General features: G+C 53.9%; 3 protein-coding genes across 3 annotated transcripts; 1 reads left to right on the top strand and 2 right to left on the bottom strand.

Annotated features, from left to right (window-relative positions):
• Nucleotides 1-741: 741 nt before the first annotated feature.
• cnksr2a (connector enhancer of kinase suppressor of Ras 2a) lies at nt 742-14,201 on the top strand. The gene is made up of 24 exons (XM_068747764.1): nt 742-805; nt 4,859-5,022; nt 5,133-5,335; nt 5,634-5,721; nt 5,816-5,857; nt 5,938-6,057; nt 6,165-6,224; nt 6,314-6,382; nt 6,595-6,741; nt 6,916-7,028; nt 7,114-7,268; nt 7,718-7,807; nt 8,576-8,790; nt 9,562-9,607; nt 9,780-9,955; nt 10,049-10,122; nt 10,198-10,269; nt 10,453-10,520; nt 10,612-10,709; nt 10,797-11,012; nt 11,099-11,240; nt 11,312-11,536; nt 11,729-11,916; nt 14,004-14,201. The coding sequence occupies exons 1-24, from the start codon at nt 742-744 to the stop codon at nt 14,199-14,201; spliced, it is 3,033 nt and encodes a 1,010-aa protein (XP_068603865.1).
• Nucleotides 14,202-16,321: 2,120 nt separating this feature from the next.
• LOC137903974 (kelch-like protein 34) lies at nt 16,322-18,103 on the bottom strand. The gene has a single exon (XM_068748147.1). The coding sequence runs from the start codon at nt 18,101-18,103 to the stop codon at nt 16,322-16,324; it is 1,782 nt and encodes a 593-aa protein (XP_068604248.1).
• A 947-nt stretch (nt 18,104-19,050) lies between these two features.
• On the bottom strand, nt 19,051-21,979 carry smpx (small muscle protein X-linked). Its single transcript, XM_068747744.1, has 4 exons — nt 21,824-21,979; nt 20,321-20,381; nt 19,599-19,685; nt 19,051-19,441 (listed from the first exon to the last, which is right to left on the bottom strand). The coding sequence occupies exons 2-4, from the start codon at nt 20,354-20,356 to the stop codon at nt 19,292-19,294; spliced, it is 273 nt and encodes a 90-aa protein (XP_068603845.1). The 5' UTR covers nt 20,357-20,381; nt 21,824-21,979; the 3' UTR covers nt 19,051-19,291.
• Between the last annotated feature and the right edge of the window lie 368 nt (nt 21,980-22,347).

Here is a 22,347-nt window from a genome sequence, read left to right as displayed (position 1 = left end):
AGTGGTGAACATGAATGTATGAGGAGTCGTTAGTGCCCGGGAAAAAGACGATTTGTCACAATAACAATAACTAAAGTATTTTATTTACAGGTTCATTTGACCTTTTAGTCCAGAATAATTACATTTGAGCTCTTTATCTTATATAAATAGACATAAAAAAAAAACATACCCTTTATTATTTAATCGTGTAAATAAACATTAACAGAAAGAAGCCGTTTGTTTTCATACGTCTGCTGCCCCCTAGTGGCGAGAAATCAGTTAGGCAGGAGCAAGAACGAGAGAAAGAAAGAGAGAAAGAGAGAACGAGAGAACGAGGGAGGCTGGGGATCAAGAATCTCCATCTTCGGCTGCACGACCATCGCTCCGGGGGGAAACACGGACCCACCCACGAAGCGCGTGCGCGATTTAATCAGGAGAGAGAGAGCGAGAGAGAGAGAGAGACTGGGGGGGTCCGGTGTGACTTATCCATCTCTCTCTGCCGCTGTCGGTAACGGACCGGCTGCGCTCACGCCCACTCTGTCACACGCGCGCGCACCGGGAGCGCAGGAGGGAGGAGAGGAGAAGGAGACGCATGTCAGGACGGGGAATGTACCGGATTCCGCTGCACACGCCGGGGCAGTCCGGCCTGAGCCAGGGACGGGGGGGCCGGACCGGGACCGGGACGGTGTGAGAGGGTCACCGGCTGGTCGGCGGCGGAACCGGAGCTCCTGTTGTCGGCAGCGCGCGCGCAAAGTTCCCTCCATGGCGCTGGTGATGGAGCCGGTGAGCAAATGGAGCACGAGCCAGGTGGTGGCGTGGATGAAAGGTAAGCACCGTGCGCGGGAGGAGCGTGCGCGTCAACCCGGCACCTGATGCTCCGGGATGATGTAACGTTTGACTGACAGGAGGAGAACCCGCCAAAGTACCGGGAGTGTGTGTGTGTGTGTGTGTGTGTGTGTGTGTGGGGGGGGGGGGTTCCATAGACAGAACCAGGACCCTGATAATGTTCTCAGAGGCTGGAGGAGAGACCCCCCCCCCCCCCCCAGTCCACCTGGGCGTGGACCCAACAGGTGAAGGGTGTGGACAAACGCATAAACAAACACACACACACACACACACACACACACACACACACGCACACAAACACACACACACAGAACTCAATGTGATCAATTACAAAAGAGGAATCTTTAGAGGCGGTTTCAGAGTCGGTCGTTAACCGGCTTTAATTTATTCAGGCTGACAAACAACAACAACAATAATTGTTTCTCAAAATCAAATCAGGTCAAATAATCAAATAATCAAATAATCAAATAATCAAATAATCATTCAGCTCCAGGAACGCAAATAGAATCGTGACTTGTTTACATGATGCTTGTCAGAGTGCGTGTGCGTGCGTGTGCGTGTGTGTGCGTGTCATCAAATGACCGAGGACCTGGCAGCGCCTTCTGTTCGGAGCGGGTGTGTGCGTGTGTGTGTGCGCGTGCGTGTGTCAGCTGTTCTGCACACACGGTCCGAGACGAACGACTCACTATCCACACGCACACACACACGTGCGTGTGCGTGTCTTAGGTGGTGTTCGGTTCTCTGGGGCATGTCCATGGCGACAGAGGGAAACCCGATCCGGGACAAAAGGGGAGGGGCCCACATGAGAACACACTGACGTTCCGGCATTCCCAGCATCCCTCGGGAATGCTGGAATGCTGGAATGCTGCCCCCTGTCCTTCTGCCATGCTCGCCCTCGCTGAAGCTGCTGCGACTGACGACACGCGTGACGTCATCAGAGGAGGCCGGCTGGGAAGGCTCCGCCTTTTTTTACCGTGATGACGCTCAGCTGTTGATGAAACACGTGACACAGGTGTCTGCATCGTGGACCATTAGCAGGTGGGCGCTAATGTTAGCCCGACTGCTAGCTCCATTATGAGGCCAGAGGCCTAAAGCAGGTGATTCTAATGATCAGCAAGGAGCTCGTTAGTGATCAGCTGCTGGAGAGGAAACCCGGCGTGGCCGACAGGTAAATTTGAAAGAGGTTGTTCACCTGAGGGAATCGTCTGGCTCCTCCCCCTGGTCTCACCTCTAAACGATGAACTTAAAGACTGTAAAGCTGCCTCCTGAATGATTCCTGTGCTCTTCTGTTTTTAGCTTTCCTAATTATTTACAGGGAAGTAAAAAAAGAAAAAGAGACACCTGAAGCTGCTAGCATCGAGCGCTAATCGAACTTCTATTGTTAGCCAATCTCCAGGAACACGTGGCCCATAACCCGGCGGGGAGGACTCGGGCTAGGAGTCAGGCTTTTAGAGGACTCGGGCTAGGACCTGGGCTTTTAGAGGACTCGGGCTAGGACTCGGGCTTTTAGAGGACTCGGGCTAGGACCTGGGCTTTTAGAGGACTCGGGCTAGGACTCGGGCTTTTAGAGGACTCGGGCTAGGACTCGGGCTTTTAGAGGACTCTCCAACATCCCAGGAGTCACAGCCCAATCTGGTTCCATTAGACGTGTGTCAGAGAGGAGGGGGGCGGCCGTGGGAGTTTGGCTCGCCTGTTGTTGTGAGAAGTGTACCTCCGTGGGAGTGGAGAGCGTGAGTCAGCGCTGAGTCACGCTCTTTGGAGCAGTCCAACGCGCGTTTTCTGTATGTCGTGGTGCGATTGGACAGATTAGACTCATTATGCACGATACTGGCCCACACACACCTTCCTCTCCCGAAATATACGAAAACGTGACCCGTGTTGCTACGGGACGGACTCGTGATCCAGTACGAGAGACGCCCCCGCAGGTGGATCCTGGATCCTGGGGCTCTGGCACGTTCTTTTCAGGGTGCAGACCTCACCGCTACCTCACTACTACTACACCACCACTACCTCACTACTACTACACCACTACTACTACAACACCACTACCTCACTACTACTACACCACTACCTCACTACTACTACACCACCACTACCTCACTACTACTACACCACTACCTCACTACTACTACACCACCACTACCTCACTACTACTACACCACTACCTCACTACTACTACACCACCACTACCTCACTACTACTACACCACTACCTCACTACTACTACAACACCACTACCTCACTACTACTACACCACTACCTCACTACTACTACACCACCACTACCTCACTACTACTACACCACCACTACCTCACTACTACTACACCACTACCTCACTACTACTACACCACCACTACCTCACTACTACTACACCACTACCTCACTACTACTACACCACCACTACCTCACTGCTACTACACCACTACCTCACTACTACTACACCACCACTACCTCACTACTACTACACCACTACCTCACTACTACTACACCACCACTACCTCACTACTACTACACCACTACCTCACTACTACTACAACACCACTACCTCACTACTACTACACCACTACCTCACTACTACTACACCACCACTACCTCACTACTACTACACCACTACCTCACTACTACTACACCACCACTACCTCACTACTACTACACCACCACTACCTCACTGCTACTACACCACTACCTCATTATCTGATTGCTCAGCCGTCATTCTGTATACGACCAGTAGGTGGGACGACGGTCCTGGTCCAGAACAGACCCCTCTAGGTCGAGTTGTGGATCCTGATAGGGGGGGGGGGGGTGTCACATGACTCCTCCTTTAGATTGACAGTTGAATTTGTGCCGTTTGGTATGGATCGTAATAGAAATCCGGCTCCGGCAGATTTAGAGGCCGTTTCCATGACAACGGTTTTACCGTTAAATGATAGACATTTGTTTTTTTTTACGTGGGCCTGAAAACACGACATTTAAAAGCGTGAAAAACACTAAACGATGAAACCACAGCCGTGATTCGGTAGCGAGCTTCACCTTTAACGTTCTCACGCTCTTCGCGTGATCCAGCCGCCTCTTCCTCGTTTTAGTTCACGCTGCGAAAGGCAGGAAGTGATTTAATTTTACGTTCGTTCGGGCTGCAGCGTCTTATTTTCCATGCTTGATATGAGGCATTTGAACACCTCATTTAGAACAGCTGGAGCTGAGGTGTGTGTGTGCGTGTGTGCGTGTGTGTGTGTGTTTAACAGCTGGCTCATGAGTTTCATTTTCTTCCTCTTCTGTCTTTTTTCTCCTCCTCTTCCTCCACACTCCTGCATTTTCGCTGTGCGGTTCTGATGGATCGATGCTTGCAGCGGTGTGTGTGTGTGTGTGTGTGTGTGTGTGTGTGTGTGTGTGTTCATTGTTATGGGATCCAGGGGCCGCCGAGCGGCTCCGTCTTCATCTTCGTTCCTTTGACTCAGCAGAACCGGGCCAGACAAACACACGTTAGCGAGGCACGCACGCTCCCGCCCACGCACACACACACACACACACACACGCACTCACACACCTGCCCATGTAGAGAGCCCGGCCCACGCACACACCGGTGTTACACAACCCAATGGGGAGTCCAGCTCACCTGAGCCGGTCCTTTCCCTCCGTCCCACGCAGGTTTGCTTCGTTAGCATCCAGGCAAGATGTGTGAAGCTACGGCGCCGCTAGCGACAGCGCTAACTGGGCGGGAAAGAGTGTGTGTGTGTGTGCGTGTGTGTTTGTGTGTGTGTGTGTGTGTGCGTGTGTGTTTCAGGTTATTGTGATAAGAGTGTGTGTGTGTGTGTGTGTGTGTGTGCGTGTGCGTGTGCGTGTGCGTGTGCGTGTGCGTGTGCGTGTGCGTGTGTGTGTGTGTGTGTGTTTCTTCATCCGTCTGTCGTATCGATTTGTATTTTTGTTTATTGATTTATTGTTTATAACGCACTGACCTCAGCGTGTGGAAAACAAGCCCCGTTGTTGTTGTTGTCCGTGCGGTTGCCGTGGTTACGGCGTCGGCTGTCCTCCTGCAGGTCTGGACGACTGCCTGCAGCAGTACGTGTGCGTGTTTGAGCGTGGCGCCGTGTGCGGGGAGCGGCTGCTGAGGATCAGCCACGGCGAGCTGGAGGAGCTGGGCGTGTCCCGGATCGGACACCAGGAGCTGATCCTGGAGGCGGTGGACCTGCTCTGCGCTCTGGTGAGTCCGGCGGTTCTGGAAGCGGGCGTGACGGAACCTCTTTGGGCTTTTCGGAGCCTGATAAGCACAACCGGGATGCTAATCTGTATCCGCGGCGCCTCTTTGAGCAGAACTCGGGTCTGGAGACGGAGAGCGTCCGGACTCTGGCTCACAAACTCGGCGCCTCCGCCAAGAACCTGCAGAACTTCATCTCCGGACGCCGGCGCAGCAGCCAATCAGAGAGCAGGTCCTCCAGGCGGCTCCCCAACGACCTGCTGACCTCTGTGGTCGACCTCATCACCGCCGCCAAGAGCCTGCTGGCCTGGCTGGACAGGTGGGGTTAAATCGATACAGGTTGTTATTGATCCGGCTGGTTCCGTGGGGTTCTGATCGGCCTCAGAGGAAGCCGGGCCGTCCTGGCGTAGAGAACAAGCGTCCCCGGAGGGTGGGGGTGTGATGATGAGCAGACGGCCCGCGTCGCCTCGGGTCCGGCGTATATTTAGAACTCAACCTCGATACCGATGACCCAGATCAGGCAGCGGGCCGGGTTCTGATCCGGGTTCTGATCCGGGTCGCCTCCACCTGTGCGTCTCCTGCGGGAGGAGACTGACGGCTGTTATCTGCCCCTCCAGGTCTCCCTTCGCTGCGGTGGCGGACTACTCGGTGACCCGGAACAACGTGATCCAGCTGTGCCTGGAGCTGACCACCATCGTGCAGCAGGTGCGTGAACACCTGGCCGCTCAGGTGGGGGGGGGGGGGGGGGGGGTTCTGTGTGGGATGGAGCGCTTGATCTTAAACTCTGCTTCTCCCTCAGGACTGTACGGTGTTTGAGACGGAGAACAAGATCCTCCACGTGGTGAGCCCCGCCTCCTCTCTGTTAGCTTAGCTTAGCTTAGCTTAGCTTAGCTTAGCACTCGTCTCGCTCTTCCTCTCTAGTGTAAAACCCTGTCGGAGGTGTGTGAGCACATCGTGTGCGTGTCGTCCGACCCGCTGGTGTCCCAGTCGGCCCACCTGGAGCTGGTTCACCTCGCCAACGTCAAGCCCTCTGAAGGCCTGGTAACAACCTGGGGATCGGGGGGCGGGGCCGGGGGGCGGGGGGCGGGGCCGGCCTTCAGGCGCCGCCACCTCAGCGTCTCTTTTGTCCCTTTTCCCTTCTCCGTCAGGGAATGTACATCAAGTCGACCTACGACGGCCTCCACGTGATCACGGGGACGACTGAAGGGGTGAGAGGCTCGCCGCGGGCCCGGCGTGAAGGAATCAATCAGCTGATCGATCGGCTGATCGATCACCGCTGTCTGCTTCCTTTCTGTAGTCTCCGGCTGATCGCTGTAAGAAGATCCACGCTGGAGACGAAGTCATTCAAGTCAATCACCAGACGGTGGTGGGTTCTGTGTGTGTGCGTGTGTGTGTGTGTGTGCACGGTGGCTCCTCCTCTTCCTGACGTTAACCCAGAACAAATGAAGTTCTGGTGAGTTCTCTAGACTCTCCGCCTCCACCCGCCTCGCACGCAAGGCTCAATGAGGTCCAGTGACGACGTGGACCCGGTCCAGACACCGAGGTGACCTTTGACCCGCCGTCTCCTCCCGTCCGCAGGTGGGCTGGCAGCTCCGGAACCTGGTGGGCTCGCTGAGGGCCGATAAAGGCGTGGTGTCGCTGACCCTGAAGAAGCGTCCCCAGAGCACGCTGAGCTCCGCCCCCGCGCTGCTGAAGAACATGCGCTGGAAACCCCTGGCGATGCAGGTGGGACGGCCGACCTTATTAGGGCGCCGCTCCAGTCACGACTTTTAACGGTTTTACCTTTATTAACTTCCTGTTCTCTAATAATAACGGGATCAGATTTAAAGCTCCATGTTCCAGTCGGAACGATCAATATTTATATCAGCGTTTTAGTTAATAGTGCCGCCCTCTCTGCAGCCAACCAGAAGCCCAGGCAGCAGCTCGGCCACACCCTCAGGCACGCCCACCAAGAGCTCCGCCCTCCAGGACCTCCATATCCCGCCTCCTCCTCCTGAGCCATACGCACCGAGGTAAAGTCTTCTGTTGAGCCAATCACACGTCGGCCTCACGTTAACGTTAACTTTAACGTGTTCACTGCCTCTGCTGTTGCCATAGAGACGAGACGGGAGCCTTGTCTGGAGACGAGGCATCTCGTAACCACGGTGGCGTCAGCGTTGCTAAGCGCTGTGAGTCACCGAACTCCTTCCTGGATCAGGAGTCTCGCCTGCGGGAGGAGGAGGAGCCTGTTTACTGCACCACGCCCACATACGGTAGGTGTGTGATGTCAGAAGGAGGAAGAGAGGGGAGGTTAGAAAGTGATGAAGACGATGATGTCGTGAGAAAGGATGACTTGTTATTATCATTAGAAACATAAAAGGTTTATGCTTTAGATCCTAAAGTTGATTTTGATCGCACATAATACCCAGTGGGAACAGCTGTTGCCATGGATACGCGGTCTCTGCTAGCTTACCGGTGTGAACCGCCAGGTTGAGTCCAGATTCAACGAGCGTCTGCGACAAACTGCAGATGTGGTCGTCATGGAAACTCTTCAGCGCAGAAATTGCCTGAAGAACATTTGTCCGTTAACGGGATGGGAAGGACCGGTCGGATCTGGTGCCGATCCAGATTCAACGTGATGACGATGATCTGAACGTTAGACTGTGTTTGACAGCGGTGACGTTGCCCGGGGCGACGCTGTGATTGCGTTCTGCCCCTGCAGGGAGGCTCAGGCCCGTCTCCATGCCCGCCGAGTGCAACTGGGTGGGCGACTACGAAGACCCGGCCAAGCTCATCAGAGAGAGCCGCAGAGGTGAGCGCCGCCGCCGTGCGTGTGTGGGTGTGCGTGTGTGCGTGTGTGCGTGTGTGCGTGAGCGCACCTCCTCTGAGCAATCAGCATCAAAGAGGAGAGCGAGAGAAGGCGGTCGGCACAAAGGCGGAAAAAGTGAAGGGCGGCGACCAAAAGAGGGGAAAAAATGGACCTCCACCTGAATCAATCACACAGTTGCCATGGTGACAGAAGCTCCTCTCGGGGTCTCACTTCCCTCTGGCCGCTGCCTAGCAACCAGGGGAGGACAAGGTGGAGAAGAGTTTCCTCCCTGGTGGAGTGAAGAAGAGGAAGTTGGTGGAAGAGATGGAGGAGACTAATCATGTCAACATCCTGTCGACACACACGCACGACACACACGCACGACGCACGACACACACACGACACACGCACACACGACACACACACAACACACACGCACGACACACACACACACACACACACACACACGACACACACACGACACACGCACACACGACACACGCACAACACACACGCACGACACACGACACACACACGACACACGCACAACACACACGCACGACACACACACGACACACGACACACACACGCACACACGACACACGCACACACGACACACGATAAATCTCCTGACTCTGTCGTAGATTTTATCGGACCGGCTGAAATGTTCACGCCTGGATAAGAAGATAAAAGGTTGATTCTTAGAGTGAGGAGGCGGAGCTCGGGGAGGAAGGAGGAGCATCACGATGATGTCATTGTTTACCTCGCCAGAGGCGTCGCTGATGCGCTACGTGGGACTGTCCGGCGTGGACGAGAGGGCGGTCTCTGACGAATACTCCTCCCACACGGCACGCCCGGGCAAACGATCCAACAACACAGCCAAGAGTGCCAAGAGGCGGAGCCATCACAGCCAAAGCCCCTCCCACTACGTCCTCCAGACAAATCAGAGAGATTCTCCCCCGAGAGAACCCGCCCCTATTTATCACGTAAGTCATGCGTTTGTGTGTGTGTGTGTGTGTGTGTGTGTGTGTGTGTGTGTGTGTGTGTGTGTGTGTGTGTGTGTGTGTGTGTGTGTGTGTGTGTGTGTGTGTGTGTGTGTGTGTGTGTGTGTGTGTGTGTGTGTGTGCGTGTGTGTGCGTGTGCGTGTGCGTGCGCGTGCTGCGGTGGCAGATGGCGTGTCAGTGGGTGTGGGCGGGACCGTGTCATCCGTCTTGCTGAGTGTGTGGCTGTGATTGGGCGAGCTCCATGTGTAATGTGATGACATCACTGAGCGTCTGACCCGTGGAGGAGAGGTCACATGACCAACACGGATCGGTGAGGAAGCGAACGATCCAAAGCTAAATGTTTGGAGAGAAATACTAAGAATATTAAAATAAATGATTATATATTATATAACTATAATTATATAATTTATATTATATATAAATTATTGTCAGATAATAAATGAAGTTCAGCGGCGTCAAAGTTAGGAAGGAAATAATCCAGTGAGAATTAACTTTTAATTCAAAGCTAGCAGAACCGAGCGTCCTTCGTCTGTGTCTCTGGCGGACGTCCCTCAGCGTCCCTCAGCGTCCCTCACCGGGACGTCCCGCCGAGCCGCCCCGCTCCCAGCCTCGTGTGGGAAGCAGATAACGAGCGTTCCTTTGGGTTCCCTCTCCTCCCTGAGATCCTGTCAGATCCCAGGATTCATCCCGAAAGCGCTTCACCCGCCTTCTCTTCGTCTTCGTCTTCTTCTTCTTCTTCTTCCCTTCTTTCAGACGTACCAGCAGTCGTCCTCTCTGCAGAAGAAGAAGAAGAATAAAGGTGAGCGCTGCGTCCATGAAGACACTGGATTCATCTGCTTTTTCAGATTCCCGTGTGAGCTTGAATTTCAACGAGCATCGGTTGGAAGCGATTCTTTTGGACGGTCACCGTTTGGTTTTAGATTAAGCTAAAATAAAGTCTGGGATTGCATGAGATCAGAATGTCGTTCCAGGGCGGGGCGTGGCCTCCCTGAGCCGGAGGCGTGTCTCCTGCAAGGCGCTGGGCCGGGGAGACTGCGAGGGCTGGCTGTGGAGGAAGCGGGACGCCAAGGGTTACTTCTCCCAGAAGTGGAAGAAGTACTGGTTCGTCCTGAAGGAGAACTGCTTGTACTGGTACATCAACGAGGAGGCGAGTCCCCGTCGCCGACACGCAGAGGCTGGAAGCACTTCCTGCTTCCTACTTCCTGCTTCCTGCTTTCATTCTGTTCGTCTTCCCGTCCAGGACGAGAAGGCCGAGGGCTTCGTCAGCCTCCCAGAGTTCAAGATCGACCGGGCCAGCGAATGTCGCAAGAAGTAGTGAGTACCTGAAAGGTGTGTCCAAGTGCAGCTTACCTGCCGGAGTAACTCCTCCCACTCCTCACCTGTCCGCAGCGCTTTCAAAGCGTGCCACCCCAAGGTCAAGAGCTTCTACTTCGCGGCCGACGGCGTGGACGACATGAACAGGTAAAGCCCTCCGCTGGGCGGGGACACTAAGAACGATCTAGAACCTCCTGGTGCTGATCCAGATCACCATGGTGACGGTGTGGATCCAGTTAGGGAGGGGGGGGGGCTGCTTGGGGGAGGTCGCTGCTGTCTGAAACGTATTCTTTAAACGTGATGTCATGAAGCCATCCTTCCTCCCTTCAGGTGGCTGAGCCGTCTAAACATGGCCGCCGCGGGCTACGCCGAGCGGGAGAGGATACGCCAGGAGCAGGGTGAGGGTTCCTCACCGCCTTGCTGAAGGGCAACGGTTCACATGCTGATGTGTTGCTGTGTGTGTGTGTGTGCGTGTGTGCGTGTGGGCAGATTACTGGAGTGAGAGCGAGCATGAGGATGACACCACCTCCAGTCCCAAACAGGACAGTCCTCCACCTCCGTACGATACCTACCCACGGCCCCCGTCAGTGAGTCACTGCAGGGAGGGGTTGGGCGAGCTCCGCCATCATGGCGCTCTAACTTACCGACTTCAGCTCCTTTCCTCTCCCCGTCAGATGAGCGCCTACTTGGAGGGCCGGACCCGTCTGTCCTCCACGGAGACGTCTCGTTCTCGATCCTCCCAGGAGGACTTCCTCTGTGGCGAGCCCCCGTCGGTGGTCGCTGAGCCGCAGTACCACCCCGGTCCTCTAGGGGGCGGCACCACGCACAGCGGGAGGAAGCCGGGAGGCAGCAGCAGCAGCGACGTCCAGTACAGATGTGACCCCCTGGAGGTGTGCGTTTGGATTTAGGAGCTAAGGGCTAATTAGCATAGCTTAGCACACGAACAAAGTAACCTGTCTGCACCGGTTCTGTGTAGTACCGCTCCAGTCCTGCGGGGGGCAGCAGCGAGACGGGCTCGCCTGTCCGCTCGTCGTCGTCTCAGAGGCGCTCCTGGCAGGACCTGATTGAGACGCCGTTGACCGAGGCTGGACTTCACTTCCTCCAGACGGGCCCGTTGGGTACGCCGATCCGACCCGCTCACCGCGATATGCTAAAGATGCAGCATTTAAAAATGGCGTCCGTTCTTCAGAGGACGCCGTCTTCGCCGAGCCTGGTCAGGTCGGCGGGACGATGATGGTCGGAGCCGTCTACACTCTTCCTGCGCAGAGGAACGTCCCGTTGCCCACGGCGATGCAGAGACTGATCCCTATGGCAACCCAGGGAGGGAAACCCCGCAGCTTCACGCTGCCACGAGACTGCAACCTCCACGCGCTCCTCGCGCCTCCGGTCAGGGAGGAGCTGCAAACACGCAACGGTGAGACCGCAAACGTACAGGAGGAGTTGAGGCGTATTGCTGCCCCCCAGTGGTCAAACTGATACATGACTCAGCATTTATGTCTGGTCAGAAGCTCAAACATTGGTCTTAATTCTCCTAAAGTCTGCCCCCCTCCGTCGTTGCTTGTGGGGCGGTTTCCGGATGTTCAGGTGTCTTTTCTTCTGGTTGAAGGCGGCAGCGAGGGAGCATCGCTGGGCGACCTGTTCCGTGCGTGCGAGCAGGGCGGGGTTTGTCCTCTCGGGCGTGGCAACGACGGCAAAGGACAGTCGGAGTTCAGGCAGTCGTTCCTCAGACGAGCCGCCGACCCTCAGCTCAACGAGCGCCTGCACCGCCTCCGCATCCTGACCTCCACGCTGAAGGTCGGTTCACGCGACATCACACCTGAAAGCCTTTCTTAAAGGGACAGTTCACCCCTAAATCGTTTCCTCTTACATCAGGGCTGCTTATCGATTTCACGTGATTGAAATTTGAGGGTCTCGGGATCTTTGCTCTTTAGCTTTATCCTGCCATTGACTCTGAGCATGAGACTGGAAGCTAGCTAGCTAGCTAGGCTAGCAAATGATGAGGACGTTAGTGTTTACATCCTACAAGCTTCTCCTTGTTTGGGCGCCATTTCATTCTGCACATGGATGCAGAGAGAAACTCGTTCCCACATCAAGCGGTCTCATCCTGAGTAACCGGGTCATGATTTCTGGAGCGCCACATTTAGCACCACCTACTTTATGTAGCTCGAGGGAGTTAACCATGAATAATACGCCTACTGAAGTGGGACTCGGCTTCGTCTCTCGGATTGAAAACAACTCTATAAATATGTAATGCTGCCAATACAGTCATCGATGTCTATCTGAGCGACAAACCAGCCTTGCCATCAATCAATTTCAATCAATTTGTATTGTGTTGTATAAAATCACAGATTCCGTGTTTTAGTCCACGTCCACAGAGTCAGTGGACATGGACTAAAACCTCCTCCCTTTGATGAAAATAGATTCTCATTGGCTAACCTTTGCTCAAGACGCTTCGTGCTGATTAGGATGAGTTGTATCAGAATTTAGAGATAAAACATTACTGGAAATCCAAGTTTTAATGCTTTTAAAGCCAGGAAGTTTGACTTCCTGGTTCGTCATCCGTTCATCTGGCTTCAATGATAAATAGAGATGGGTGTCATCTGCATAACAATGAAAATTCATTTTGTGCTTCCTTAATGATGTTACCGAGGGGCAGCATGCATAGAGTGAAGAGAACTGGTCCTAAAACTGAACCTTGCTGAACTCCATAGCTGATTTAAACCAGGCTAAAGCAAAGAAACTCTTCAGATGTTTCTCTCCCAAAATGATGTTGGACTTTAGGGTGAACGGTCCCTTTAAGCGTTATTCGTCTGGACTGATCCACAGAAAGTGTCACATGACAGTGAAATGTCTTCTGTGCTGTCGTCTGTCTCCGAGTCTTTTCCATCCGTGGATTTATGCTGCTTTAGCGGCGGCCATGTTTGTGGGCTGGGTTTCCACAGTTTGTCTCTGTGTTGCGTCCTCTGTGTACGTGGGCGGAGCCTGTCCACGTCGCTGTAGAAATGTTTGTCGAAGGTCTGTGGAGGAGGAGCTTTCGTGTCTGTTCTGTCTGGCGTCATCCTTTACTGGCCATTCATTGACGCGGGGGTGAGCAGAAAATGACTGACCATTTCCTTTGATGTTTCATATAAAGCTAAATGGTTATTTATTATCAACAATGCCATTAGGTGCAGCTTTTTAAATACTTCCTGACTCCAGAAAACCAGAACAACCAAGTCCAAGAAATTCATAAAATACAAATAATTATAAAACAATTTCCAACCCGGTACTAGACTAGACTAGTCTAGTACCGGGTTCTAGACTAGTACCGGGTTCTAGACTAGTACCGGGTTCTAGACTAGTACTCTTTGACTTCCGTGTCTGGAATTAGCAGGCCGTCCTGAAAAAGACGTCCAAAAGGCAGCTGATGTTTGTAGCTTTAGCTTCACCTGGAGCTTTCAGGCGTCCAGGTGAAGGTGTGGCGGTAGATCCTGAACCGAGTCTGGGTTCGCCTCCCTGTCAGAGTCGATCCCGGTCGTTGATTGGTCACGGTTTGATTCTTGATTCTGACTCTGTACTCAAGCACTAGCTACCAGTGTTAGCATTCTGCTACATTAATCTGAGCACTGCTTCCTGCGGTCCATTGGATTATTTCTCAACTTGTTGACGTGCATAAAGTCAGAATAAACATTTAAAACAATGAATGAAGTTGCGGTCTTGGAGGATTATTGATTAGGACACCTGATGGTCTCAGTGTTCAATGTGAACCCACCCAAACTCCGTGTGTCCCCTTGAGTGTGTGTCTCGCGTCTCGTGTGTCTGCGTTCTGACGCTACGTGGTCTGAAAATCCAAAGTCCACAAAGTGACGGGGGCCCCTCCTGTGTTTCTGCATTCCCCTCAGGACAGGGAGGGGGAGCTAGCGCTGATTGACAGGCTGTTGACCAATCCCCAGCTGTCGTCGACAGAGTTCCAGGAGTGGAAACGAGCCTATCGGGAGCTGTTCTCTCAGGAACCGGATCCGAATATCGAATCCGATCCCGGCCCGCCCCTCACGCCATCGCTCGCTCACACACACTCCTACATCGAGACCCACGTCTGACGGGCGAACGCACACACTCTCGCCATCGGCGATGGACTTCCCCTCGATACGCTTCCATCAGCCCAACGCGAAGGCTAGCTGGAGACGCCCGTTTCCATCTGCGGGCTGATTAGCAAGGCCGCTCTCGCTAGCTCGGGACGCACCACTTACTGAATCTATAGTATTACATGTCGGCTTTTGCGCTCTTTCAGTTGTCTCCATGGAAACCATCGAACTCTTGCTCCTCTTGACGCCAGAAGGAACGTCCGTCCCGTATCTCGTCCTGCTTGTCGTGGCATGTTGACACCGACTAGCGTAGCCGCAGCGCGACATCCATCGTGCTTTATCGAGCCTTATTCTTGGTGTCTTTGGTGATATTTTCTAAATCAGCTTCTCTGTTTGTAGTTTTAGAGACGTCTGTTTGTCTCAGTTTGTAGTTTTAGAGACGTCTGTTTGTCTCAGTTTGTAGTTTTAGAGACGTCTTTTTGTCTCAGTTTGTAGTTTTAGAGATGTCTGTAGAGCTACGTACTGCGCTGGGCTGGACCTTAAGCACAGCGCCAGGACCCGCCTTAAGGAAGAGTCCACCCTAAATAATAATAATATTAATAAGTTGCATTTAAAGACACAGTTCATCCTAAAAGGAAACTTCAGTCATTGAACGCTCACCCCGGGAGGCCGGAGAGGATTCTGGGTCAGGATCTCCCGACCAACGAGTTTCAGTTGTAAATAAATATCAAACTTTTTGTTTTGGAAATACAAGAAATGAAACTTTATACATTTCTGAATCGCTGATGGTTAACGTGTCCACATGCTCTACCGGATAAAACTTTATTTACACCCTTCTTAATCAAACAACAGAAAAACAATGTTTTATTCACGCTTCAGGGAGGATCTTTCCTCAGACGTTGGCGTCATGACGACATATTGCTGCTGGAAAATGTCTTCACACTCGGAGACACTGCACAAATCCAAAAAAGCAGTCGTGCACGCTCAGTCGTGCACGCTCAGTCGTGCGCGCTCAGACGCACACGGCGATAACCAGCGACCGGTCCGGATGCTGTTTCTACGCCGCTGCCCGTGGTTGGTTGTGGTCGCGTGTCGTCGCTGTACATAAAGTCCTTTCCTGTCTTTGTGTTTTGGAATCTCTCGATCTCTATTTAAAGAGCGCAAACGATTGTTTATTGTCACTGATAAAATAAGAGTATTTATTTGGGTGCTCGTTCCGTCGGAGGAAGAGGGCGGATCAATAAAGTGCGGTCGTTTGGGTGGAGGCGTGTCTGTTTTCATTTTGGATGATGAGTGCCGTGAACGATCAGCTGAGCGAAGAACAAGTCGACTAATTATCAAATTACGATCTGTTGGTTTTGTGTCCAACGACATGTCTTCAAATATAATAAAAGGTGGAATAAAACAAGCCTGAGCAATTCCACACGTTAGCTTAGCATGTTAGCTTTTATAGCTCCCAACGGGAAACCAGCCAACCAGTGAAAAGGGGTGAAATCATGCTGGCGGTGTCGGCGTTCAGGATTAGCTTAAAGCCGATAAAAGTACAGAAAACTAGCATGAAGCACAAATCGCGCACGACTTCCTGTTCCTGCTTTGACCGACTCCATTCGGCAGGAATCGAGTCGGGCCAGATACTGAATGAACGTTTTCTATCCGTCTTATGGAAAATATACGTCAGGAATGTCACACGCAGTAAAGTTTGATCTACAGTTTCCTTGTTCAGCCTCACCTGTTTGAGGAAACACCTGGCTTTACCATGTGCTCCTGAGGTAGGACAGTATGTCCACCGGGGGGCAATGAAGAGTCGAGCAGAGGAGGGTGTGGCGTGTCCACTATGTGTTTCACATCATTGTTTTCTTCTTGGTCTCGTCCATAAACTTATGTCACAACATGCTTGAACTCTGGAGACACTGCCCCCCGCTGGTCTTTGGTGGAACTGCTCCCACCCACCCGTTAGCGTTCAGTGGGTGAAATGAACTGGTAAGGCCAGCGCCTAGCGTAGCTTAGCTAATTATAAAGTGTGGTAGCAAAGCTAAACGGCTAGCTTAGCTCTGTCCGTAGCGGCGTACAAGCATGAAACCAGAGATTCACTCGATCCATCCGTTTGAGACGGCGTTTGTTACGGGACGTTGGTTCTAGTCCGGAAGGGGCAGCAGGGTGCACTCGGTCCCGGTGAGGGGTCGGGGTAGCCGACATATCTCCTTCCAACGATCTCTCTTGGTGTCGTACTCCAACACGCTCTTCACGATCACCTCCTGGCCGTCGCTCCACCTCCTCCCTCCAAACACCAGCAGGTTCCCCGGCCCTGCCGGAACCACCCCGTAGTTGAAGGAGCCAATGAGAAGCGGTCGGAGGCGGGTCCAGTGGTCTGCCTGTGAATCGTACTTTTCGATGTCGCAGAAAGGCTCGTACATTCCCAGCAGGGCGTAGATGTGGTCGCTGGCGGAGGCGAGGCGGTGCCCGAACCTGCCGATGGACATGGACGCTCGCTTCTCCCAGACCCGTCCGTTGAGGTTCCAGAATTCTCTGCTCGTCTCTCCGTGGTCATGTTGGTTGTTGCCGTGGTTGCTGCCCACGAGACCGCCTGACACGTAGATGCTGTTGTCGAGCACAACAGAGGCGTGGCCGTGAAGAGGGTGTGGCATTGCCGCGCCCCTCCTCCACGCTCCTGTTGCCGCGTCGTAAAACTCAACGGAGCCTAAAGAGACGGTCGTCCTGGCGTCTGGCGGCGTCTGGCGGCCGCCGATGGCGTAGATGACGTCACCCACCACGCAGCAGCTGAACTGCACCCGCTTCTCCGACATAGACTCCGCCCTCTCCCAGCGGTCAAAGCGAGGATCGTACCGCCACACCTGGTTGGACGCTGCGACGGCGGCTGCCGTTTTCCCGCCGTCGTCGCCTTCGGTGACTTCTTCTCCTCCAATCAGGAAGAGGAATCCGCCCACTGAACACACGCAGTGATTTCTCAGTCGCAGCGGGAGGCTGGAGGTCAGAGGTGAAAACCTCCGGCTTTGAGGATCAAACGCCAGCATCTGGCGTTCCGGCCAATCGGCGTCCGGTCCTCCGCCTACCAGCAGCACGCGATTGGGCGACGCCCTGAGCGTAGACTGTCTGCTCTGTCTGATTGGCTGAGCCGAGCCAAGCCGGTGATACTCCAACGCCCGTGTCAGCTGACTTCTGATTAGAGGCGTGGCCATGGCCGCGTGGGCGTGGCTGAGATGGGTGAGGTCACAGGGGGCGACTAACCCGAAGCGCAGGTGACTCAGCAGTAGGTTTGATTTCAGCAGAGGGAGGGGCCCGTTTCCTTTCAGCCAATCCAGAGCCAGCTTTACGAGCTCCAGCTCCTTGACGCCGGGGATCTCGTCTGCGTCGAGCGCCGCCATCAGCGATTGGATGTTCAGCTGGAGGAGGTCGTCCCTGCTGTCCTGCAGCAACGCCCTCATCTCCATAGCGATGGTCTGATTGGCTGCTTCAAGCGCACCTGCGAGGGCGTGATGCTCTGCCAGGTTAGCGTAGCCGCAACAGTTCTGAGTGTTCAAGCCGTCGGTGATGAAGCGCTCGCATATCGACACGGCCGGCGCCACCTGCAGGTACCTGGCCGCTTCCAAGACCGCAGGAAGCACCGGCTGTGAGACGCTGAGCCAGCCGGAATACAGGAAGTCCAGGACGGCGTCCAGACCTTCAGGCGTTAGCGCTGGAAGGCTAATGCAGCCTGCTGATCTCTCTGCAGTGCTCTCTCCAAACAGAGCCCAAAAATACGCGCTGGAGCTGGCCAGCAGGGCGCGGTGGCACGGGAAGGACACGCCGCCGGCCTCCAGGACGACGTCGCACATCTGCCTCTGGGAGCGCAGCCGCTGGAAGCCGCCGAGAAGTCCGGTTCTTTGGGACGAGCTGTAGCGGAGGGAGTAGGCGTCCATCCGGAAGGAAGGCTCGGCCGGCGAGCTACGACCACGCCGGAGAAAAGACCGCAACGGCACGGAACCGGAGAAGTGTCCGGCCCGCTTCCCTCCGTCCGCTTTTGTCCGGCTCTATCTGCAGCAGCTGTCATGTGACGCCGTGATAGCGAGGTCATCACCGGCCCCCTTTTGGCTTCGTGTTTGTCCGCTGCCCTTTCCTCCGCGTCCAGGAGGGAGTATCGGCCCGGTTCCCGCCTCCAACGGGCCGGCCAGCGGGGGGGTTAGTGTCCATCCCGGTGGATCAACTCGCCGGTAAATACAGCTGCCGTCGGCCGCGACCCGAGATTCCAGGCTGCGGCTGCGGCGCCGGTCCGAGGACGGGAATAGAAACAGACGCCGCCGCGAGGTGTCGAAGGTTTAACACGCGTGTAAAGCAGCCGCAGAGCGTTCTGGTCTTAAAGCCATCCGGCGACCTTCATTTGACCCGCGCCGCTCCAGAACCACGCGGTGACGTCGGGTCGTTGGTATGACGCAGGCATGCGAGCGGCGACAACCGAAGCGCCGTGTTTTTGTCCTCGACGACCTTTTAAAGACGGAACTGACAGTAGCGCTGGATGCTAACGCTAGCCTTTATTGGGGCGGCAGTGGCTCAGTGGGCTGGGAAGCGGAGAAGTCCAGCGGCGACTCCCACTTGGTTTTGGGCGGGGCCGATCCACCAACGTGTTTTTGGACGCTTTGGTTCTTTTCGTGTCCCGCAGAACTCGGATCGCCCCTCAATGCAAACACTCGTTATCTGGAACACATCTGTAAAGTTTAACCATAGATCCGGCCCTGCAGCGCGCACTGACCCCTGGTGGTGAGATGCAGACACTGCAGGTGATTAAACTCTGATCTGGTTCCAGAGGAGGCTGATGAAGCTGATTTAGTGTGTTTGAGCACAACGACATAAATCATCTTTTCCGGCGGCGGCGCGTTAAAACAAAGATTGTGTTTTATTCCCGCTGTTTGGTTCTGATTTCTATTTTTCTCTTCGGACGTTTGAAGCTCGAAATGACGTCATCTCGATCGATCATTTTGACCTGATCACCCGCCGATCAGACGGAACGTGACCTCACTAAATCAGAATGTTTTAAATGTAGTTCAGCTTTGTACATCAGGCGGCGGCGTCTCTCCCTCGGGGGCGGGGACGAGGGTCACGTGACCTGCTGGTTAATCCTTGGTGACCCATCGCAGCTCGCTCTTGACGTTCTGCAGCTCTGATAGGTCGACAGCGGGCCCGGGCAGTTTGACGGCGCCCGGAAACGTCTTCTTCTCCTCCGGCGTCTGAGCAGCGGCGCCGGGCTGGTCCGGTGAAGGAGCCTGAAGATGAAAGATCATCAAAGGAACCGTTGAGCCAAACGGGAGACCAGTTTCATGACGTGTGATGTCACTTCCTGCAGCCGAGACGGCGAGCTCAAATGAGAACGGAAATGTTCGAGGCTTTTTAGTTTGCTCTGTTTCGCGATGCTCGTCTCACCTCCGGCGTCTCTGCTGTCTCCTCTCTCCTCTTGACAGGATGTCCCGCCCCAGGACGCAGACCGCCCATCGGGATGTTCAGATTAGCCTGACGGACAGCGAGAGCAGCCAATGAGATTCGTTCGACTCCTCCCCCCTCCGCATGCACCCCTGTCTCCCTTTGTGACTGACCCGGGACACGCTCAGGCCTCCTTGGCGTGTTTTCATTGGTCTGTATTGTTTGTATATTTGATCCGACTGTACAGGCGTAAACGGAAGGGGCGGGGCTTATTTTTAAAGAGCGGACAGAAGAATTGTTCTCGCCTCATTTGCAGCATGCCGGCTCAGATTTGCATCCCCGCGGTGTTGCTTTGGCGTGACCGTGTTCGTCTTAGCGTGTTCTCCAAATTCCACGGATGGAACCAAAGTTAGAGCCCAAAGTGGGACTCGGCCCGGGACTCGGCCCGGACTCGGCCCGGACTCGGCCCGGACTCGGCCCGGACTCGGCCCGGGACTCGGCCCGGACTCGGCCCGGACTCGGCCCGGACTCGGCCCGGGACCCGGCCCGGGACTCGATACATATTATATTCAATCGATAAATGTGAAACACCCGTTTACTCCTCAAACATTTATTCACCCGGCTTATAGAGGTGGAAAAGAATCTCGTTGAGGATTTGCAATGATGTAAATAGCAGTCAAATGAAGCCACGCCTCCACACCTGTGCACAGGTGGACGGGTCTTACCTGGAGGGCCTTGACGTTGGACGTTGGTTTGGACATGATCCCCCCCGGTGGTTCGGCTGACCTGCGGGAAGCACGGACATTCAGACGTGTGTGTATTTGAACAAAAGTGTGCGTCAGCAGTCGGGGTAGCATTTCGGTTGCTAGGCAACGCTTCAGGTAGAGGAACTGTTTTCTGAATCATTGATGAGAGGGAAGCAGAGACCATGTCAGAATAAAGGCGTCTTAATTTCAGCAGGGCCTGATTGTGAATCTATTTCGTCTTCATCCACCTGCGGCCTCGGTATCGACCAATCACGCGGCGGCTCGGCGATGATCACCTTTATCCACATTAAGACATTAAAGTGACGGTTTCAAGACGAGCCGCGTTTCCGTTCAATGCAACCATGAATTATTGACGATGAGGAATCGATCTGCTTTATTTTGAAGGTTCGTTTCCTGTTTCTTTGTTTTATCCTTTCACCTTCTCCTTCCCGACTGAACTCACCTGTGGCTCCTCCTCCGATTTTATTTATCTAGTTATTGTTTTGTTTTCTCTTTATTGACTGATTTTGGATCCAGATCACAAAGACGACGTTTGATTCTTTAATACGACTCGTTTTAAAGTGAAGTTTCGTTCAGACGATTTAAATTATTTTAATTTGTGACTTTTAAATCCGTCTATTTATAGGTTTCTGACGAGCATTATGTATCTCCCTGTGAGGGGCCCCTTCGGCCCTCGTCTTCCTCATCGGCTGCTCGTCCGTTATTTTTGGACTTCAGCTCTTGTGTTTGGTGGCAGCCGGACTCCGTTTCCATGGTGATGTTTGTGCAACAGCATCCAGATCGAGCTCTGCTGGCCTCGGCGTTAGAGCGACCCCCCCCACGCCGGGGTATTTATGTCCGCGAGTCGCAGCTGCCCCCGGCGAGCCCTTTCACTTTCACGCCGTTTCAGGAGCTCGTGTTTAAAATCGTTCCCGTCGTCAAACATCAAAGCCTCTGAAGACTTTCGGTGTCGTTAGCGTTAAAATCGAGCTCATTAACTTCAGCGTAAATGTTTTATTCATTAAAGTTAAACTATTTTTTTTTAATCCCAAGATGTTCATTTAAATTCAGTCAATTTTTAGCAGACTTCCGTCAATTAGCTTAGCATAAGGACTCAAGGCAGGGGGGGGGGGGGGGGGTGTCTCATATATGCAGGCTATATCTTAGCTTAGCATAAAAACTGGGACTAGATGAGCCTGGTTCTTGAAAACGATAACAACAAAATCAAACCAAACCCCGCCCCTCGGCCTTACAACCACCAATCAACATCAAGCTGGACCTCCCTTGGGCCTGAAAAAGAAAACTTTGAGCGTTTAAGCTACTGTTCTGAAGCTAAGCTAACAATCTCCTAGCATTAGCATCACATTTGAGCCACAGGCTGGAGGCCGAAGCCTCGTTAAACTCCAGAGACGCAAATTCCGTCCACCCCTGGGAGGAGACGGGAACACGCGCATCTGCCTAAACAAATCAGACGCGGCCTACCGGTGGATGAAGCTCGCACTCGTCTCCCGCTTCAGCCGCTCGCTCTGTCCATCCCTGCCCGGTTCTCTCTTTCTTCTCCTCCCTCCTTCCCTCCCTCTCTGGCCTTGTAAGTGGCAGAAGGATTCCTCTCATATCTGGGATTTGTCCTCCCTATAAATAGACGAGCGATCCACAGAAGGACCTGCTTTCTCTCCGCGCTGTCAAACAGCCGCAGCCATCGGGAGTAATCAGATTACTGACACTCTTTTGGCACAGACACCTTGTTTGGTTCAGAGAGGCTTGATCTGAAGCTTCAGCTTGTGAGAACCACAGAAGAAGAAGCCTCCTGAGACGAACCCGGAGCCGTCCGGGTTCTGCTGAAAGGTGTCCTCTTACCTGCTGCCGGTCGAGGCTGCTCTGCCCCGTCTCTGAGGTCCTCCTCTGCTACCTGACCTGCCTCCGCTCGTCCTGATTGGCTGGGAGGCACGCTAAGCTCCACCCACTGCAGACCCATCCCTGCAGCATCACCTGGCTGGTGGACTGTG

This window comes from Brachionichthys hirsutus, chromosome 14 (genome assembly GCF_040956055.1).
Source record: "Brachionichthys hirsutus isolate HB-005 chromosome 14, CSIRO-AGI_Bhir_v1, whole genome shotgun sequence".
Lineage (NCBI taxonomy): Eukaryota > Metazoa > Chordata > Actinopteri > Lophiiformes > Brachionichthyidae > Brachionichthys > Brachionichthys hirsutus.
Note: the sequence above shows the minus strand (reverse complement) of the source record. Positions and strands in the feature narration are given on the sequence as shown.

Excerpts from the sequence above, each read along its gene's own strand:
- smpx (XM_068747744.1), bottom strand. The coding sequence starts at position 20,356 with ATGTCCAAACCAACGTCCAACGTCAAGGCCCTCCAG. Across the intron at positions 19,686-20,320 it reads CCAACGTCAAGGCCCTCCAG|GCTAATCTGAACATCCCGAT; the intron begins GTAAGACCCGTC and ends GCTGTCCGTCAG. Across the intron at positions 19,442-19,598 it reads AGACAGCAGAGACGCCGGAG|GCTCCTTCACCGGACCAGCC; the intron begins GTGAGACGAGCA and ends TTTCATCTTCAG.
- LOC137903974 (XM_068748147.1), bottom strand. The coding sequence starts at position 18,103 with ATGGACGCCTACTCCCTCCGCTACAGCTCGTCCCAAAGAACCGGACTT.
- cnksr2a (XM_068747764.1), top strand. The coding sequence starts at position 742 with ATGGCGCTGGTGATGGAGCCGGTGAGCAAATGGAGCACGAGCCAGGTG. Across the intron at positions 6,058-6,164 it reads TCAAGCCCTCTGAAGGCCTG|GGAATGTACATCAAGTCGAC; the intron begins GTAACAACCTGG and ends CTTCTCCGTCAG. Across the intron at positions 10,270-10,452 it reads GGCGTGGACGACATGAACAG|GTGGCTGAGCCGTCTAAACA; the intron begins GTAAAGCCCTCC and ends TCCTCCCTTCAG.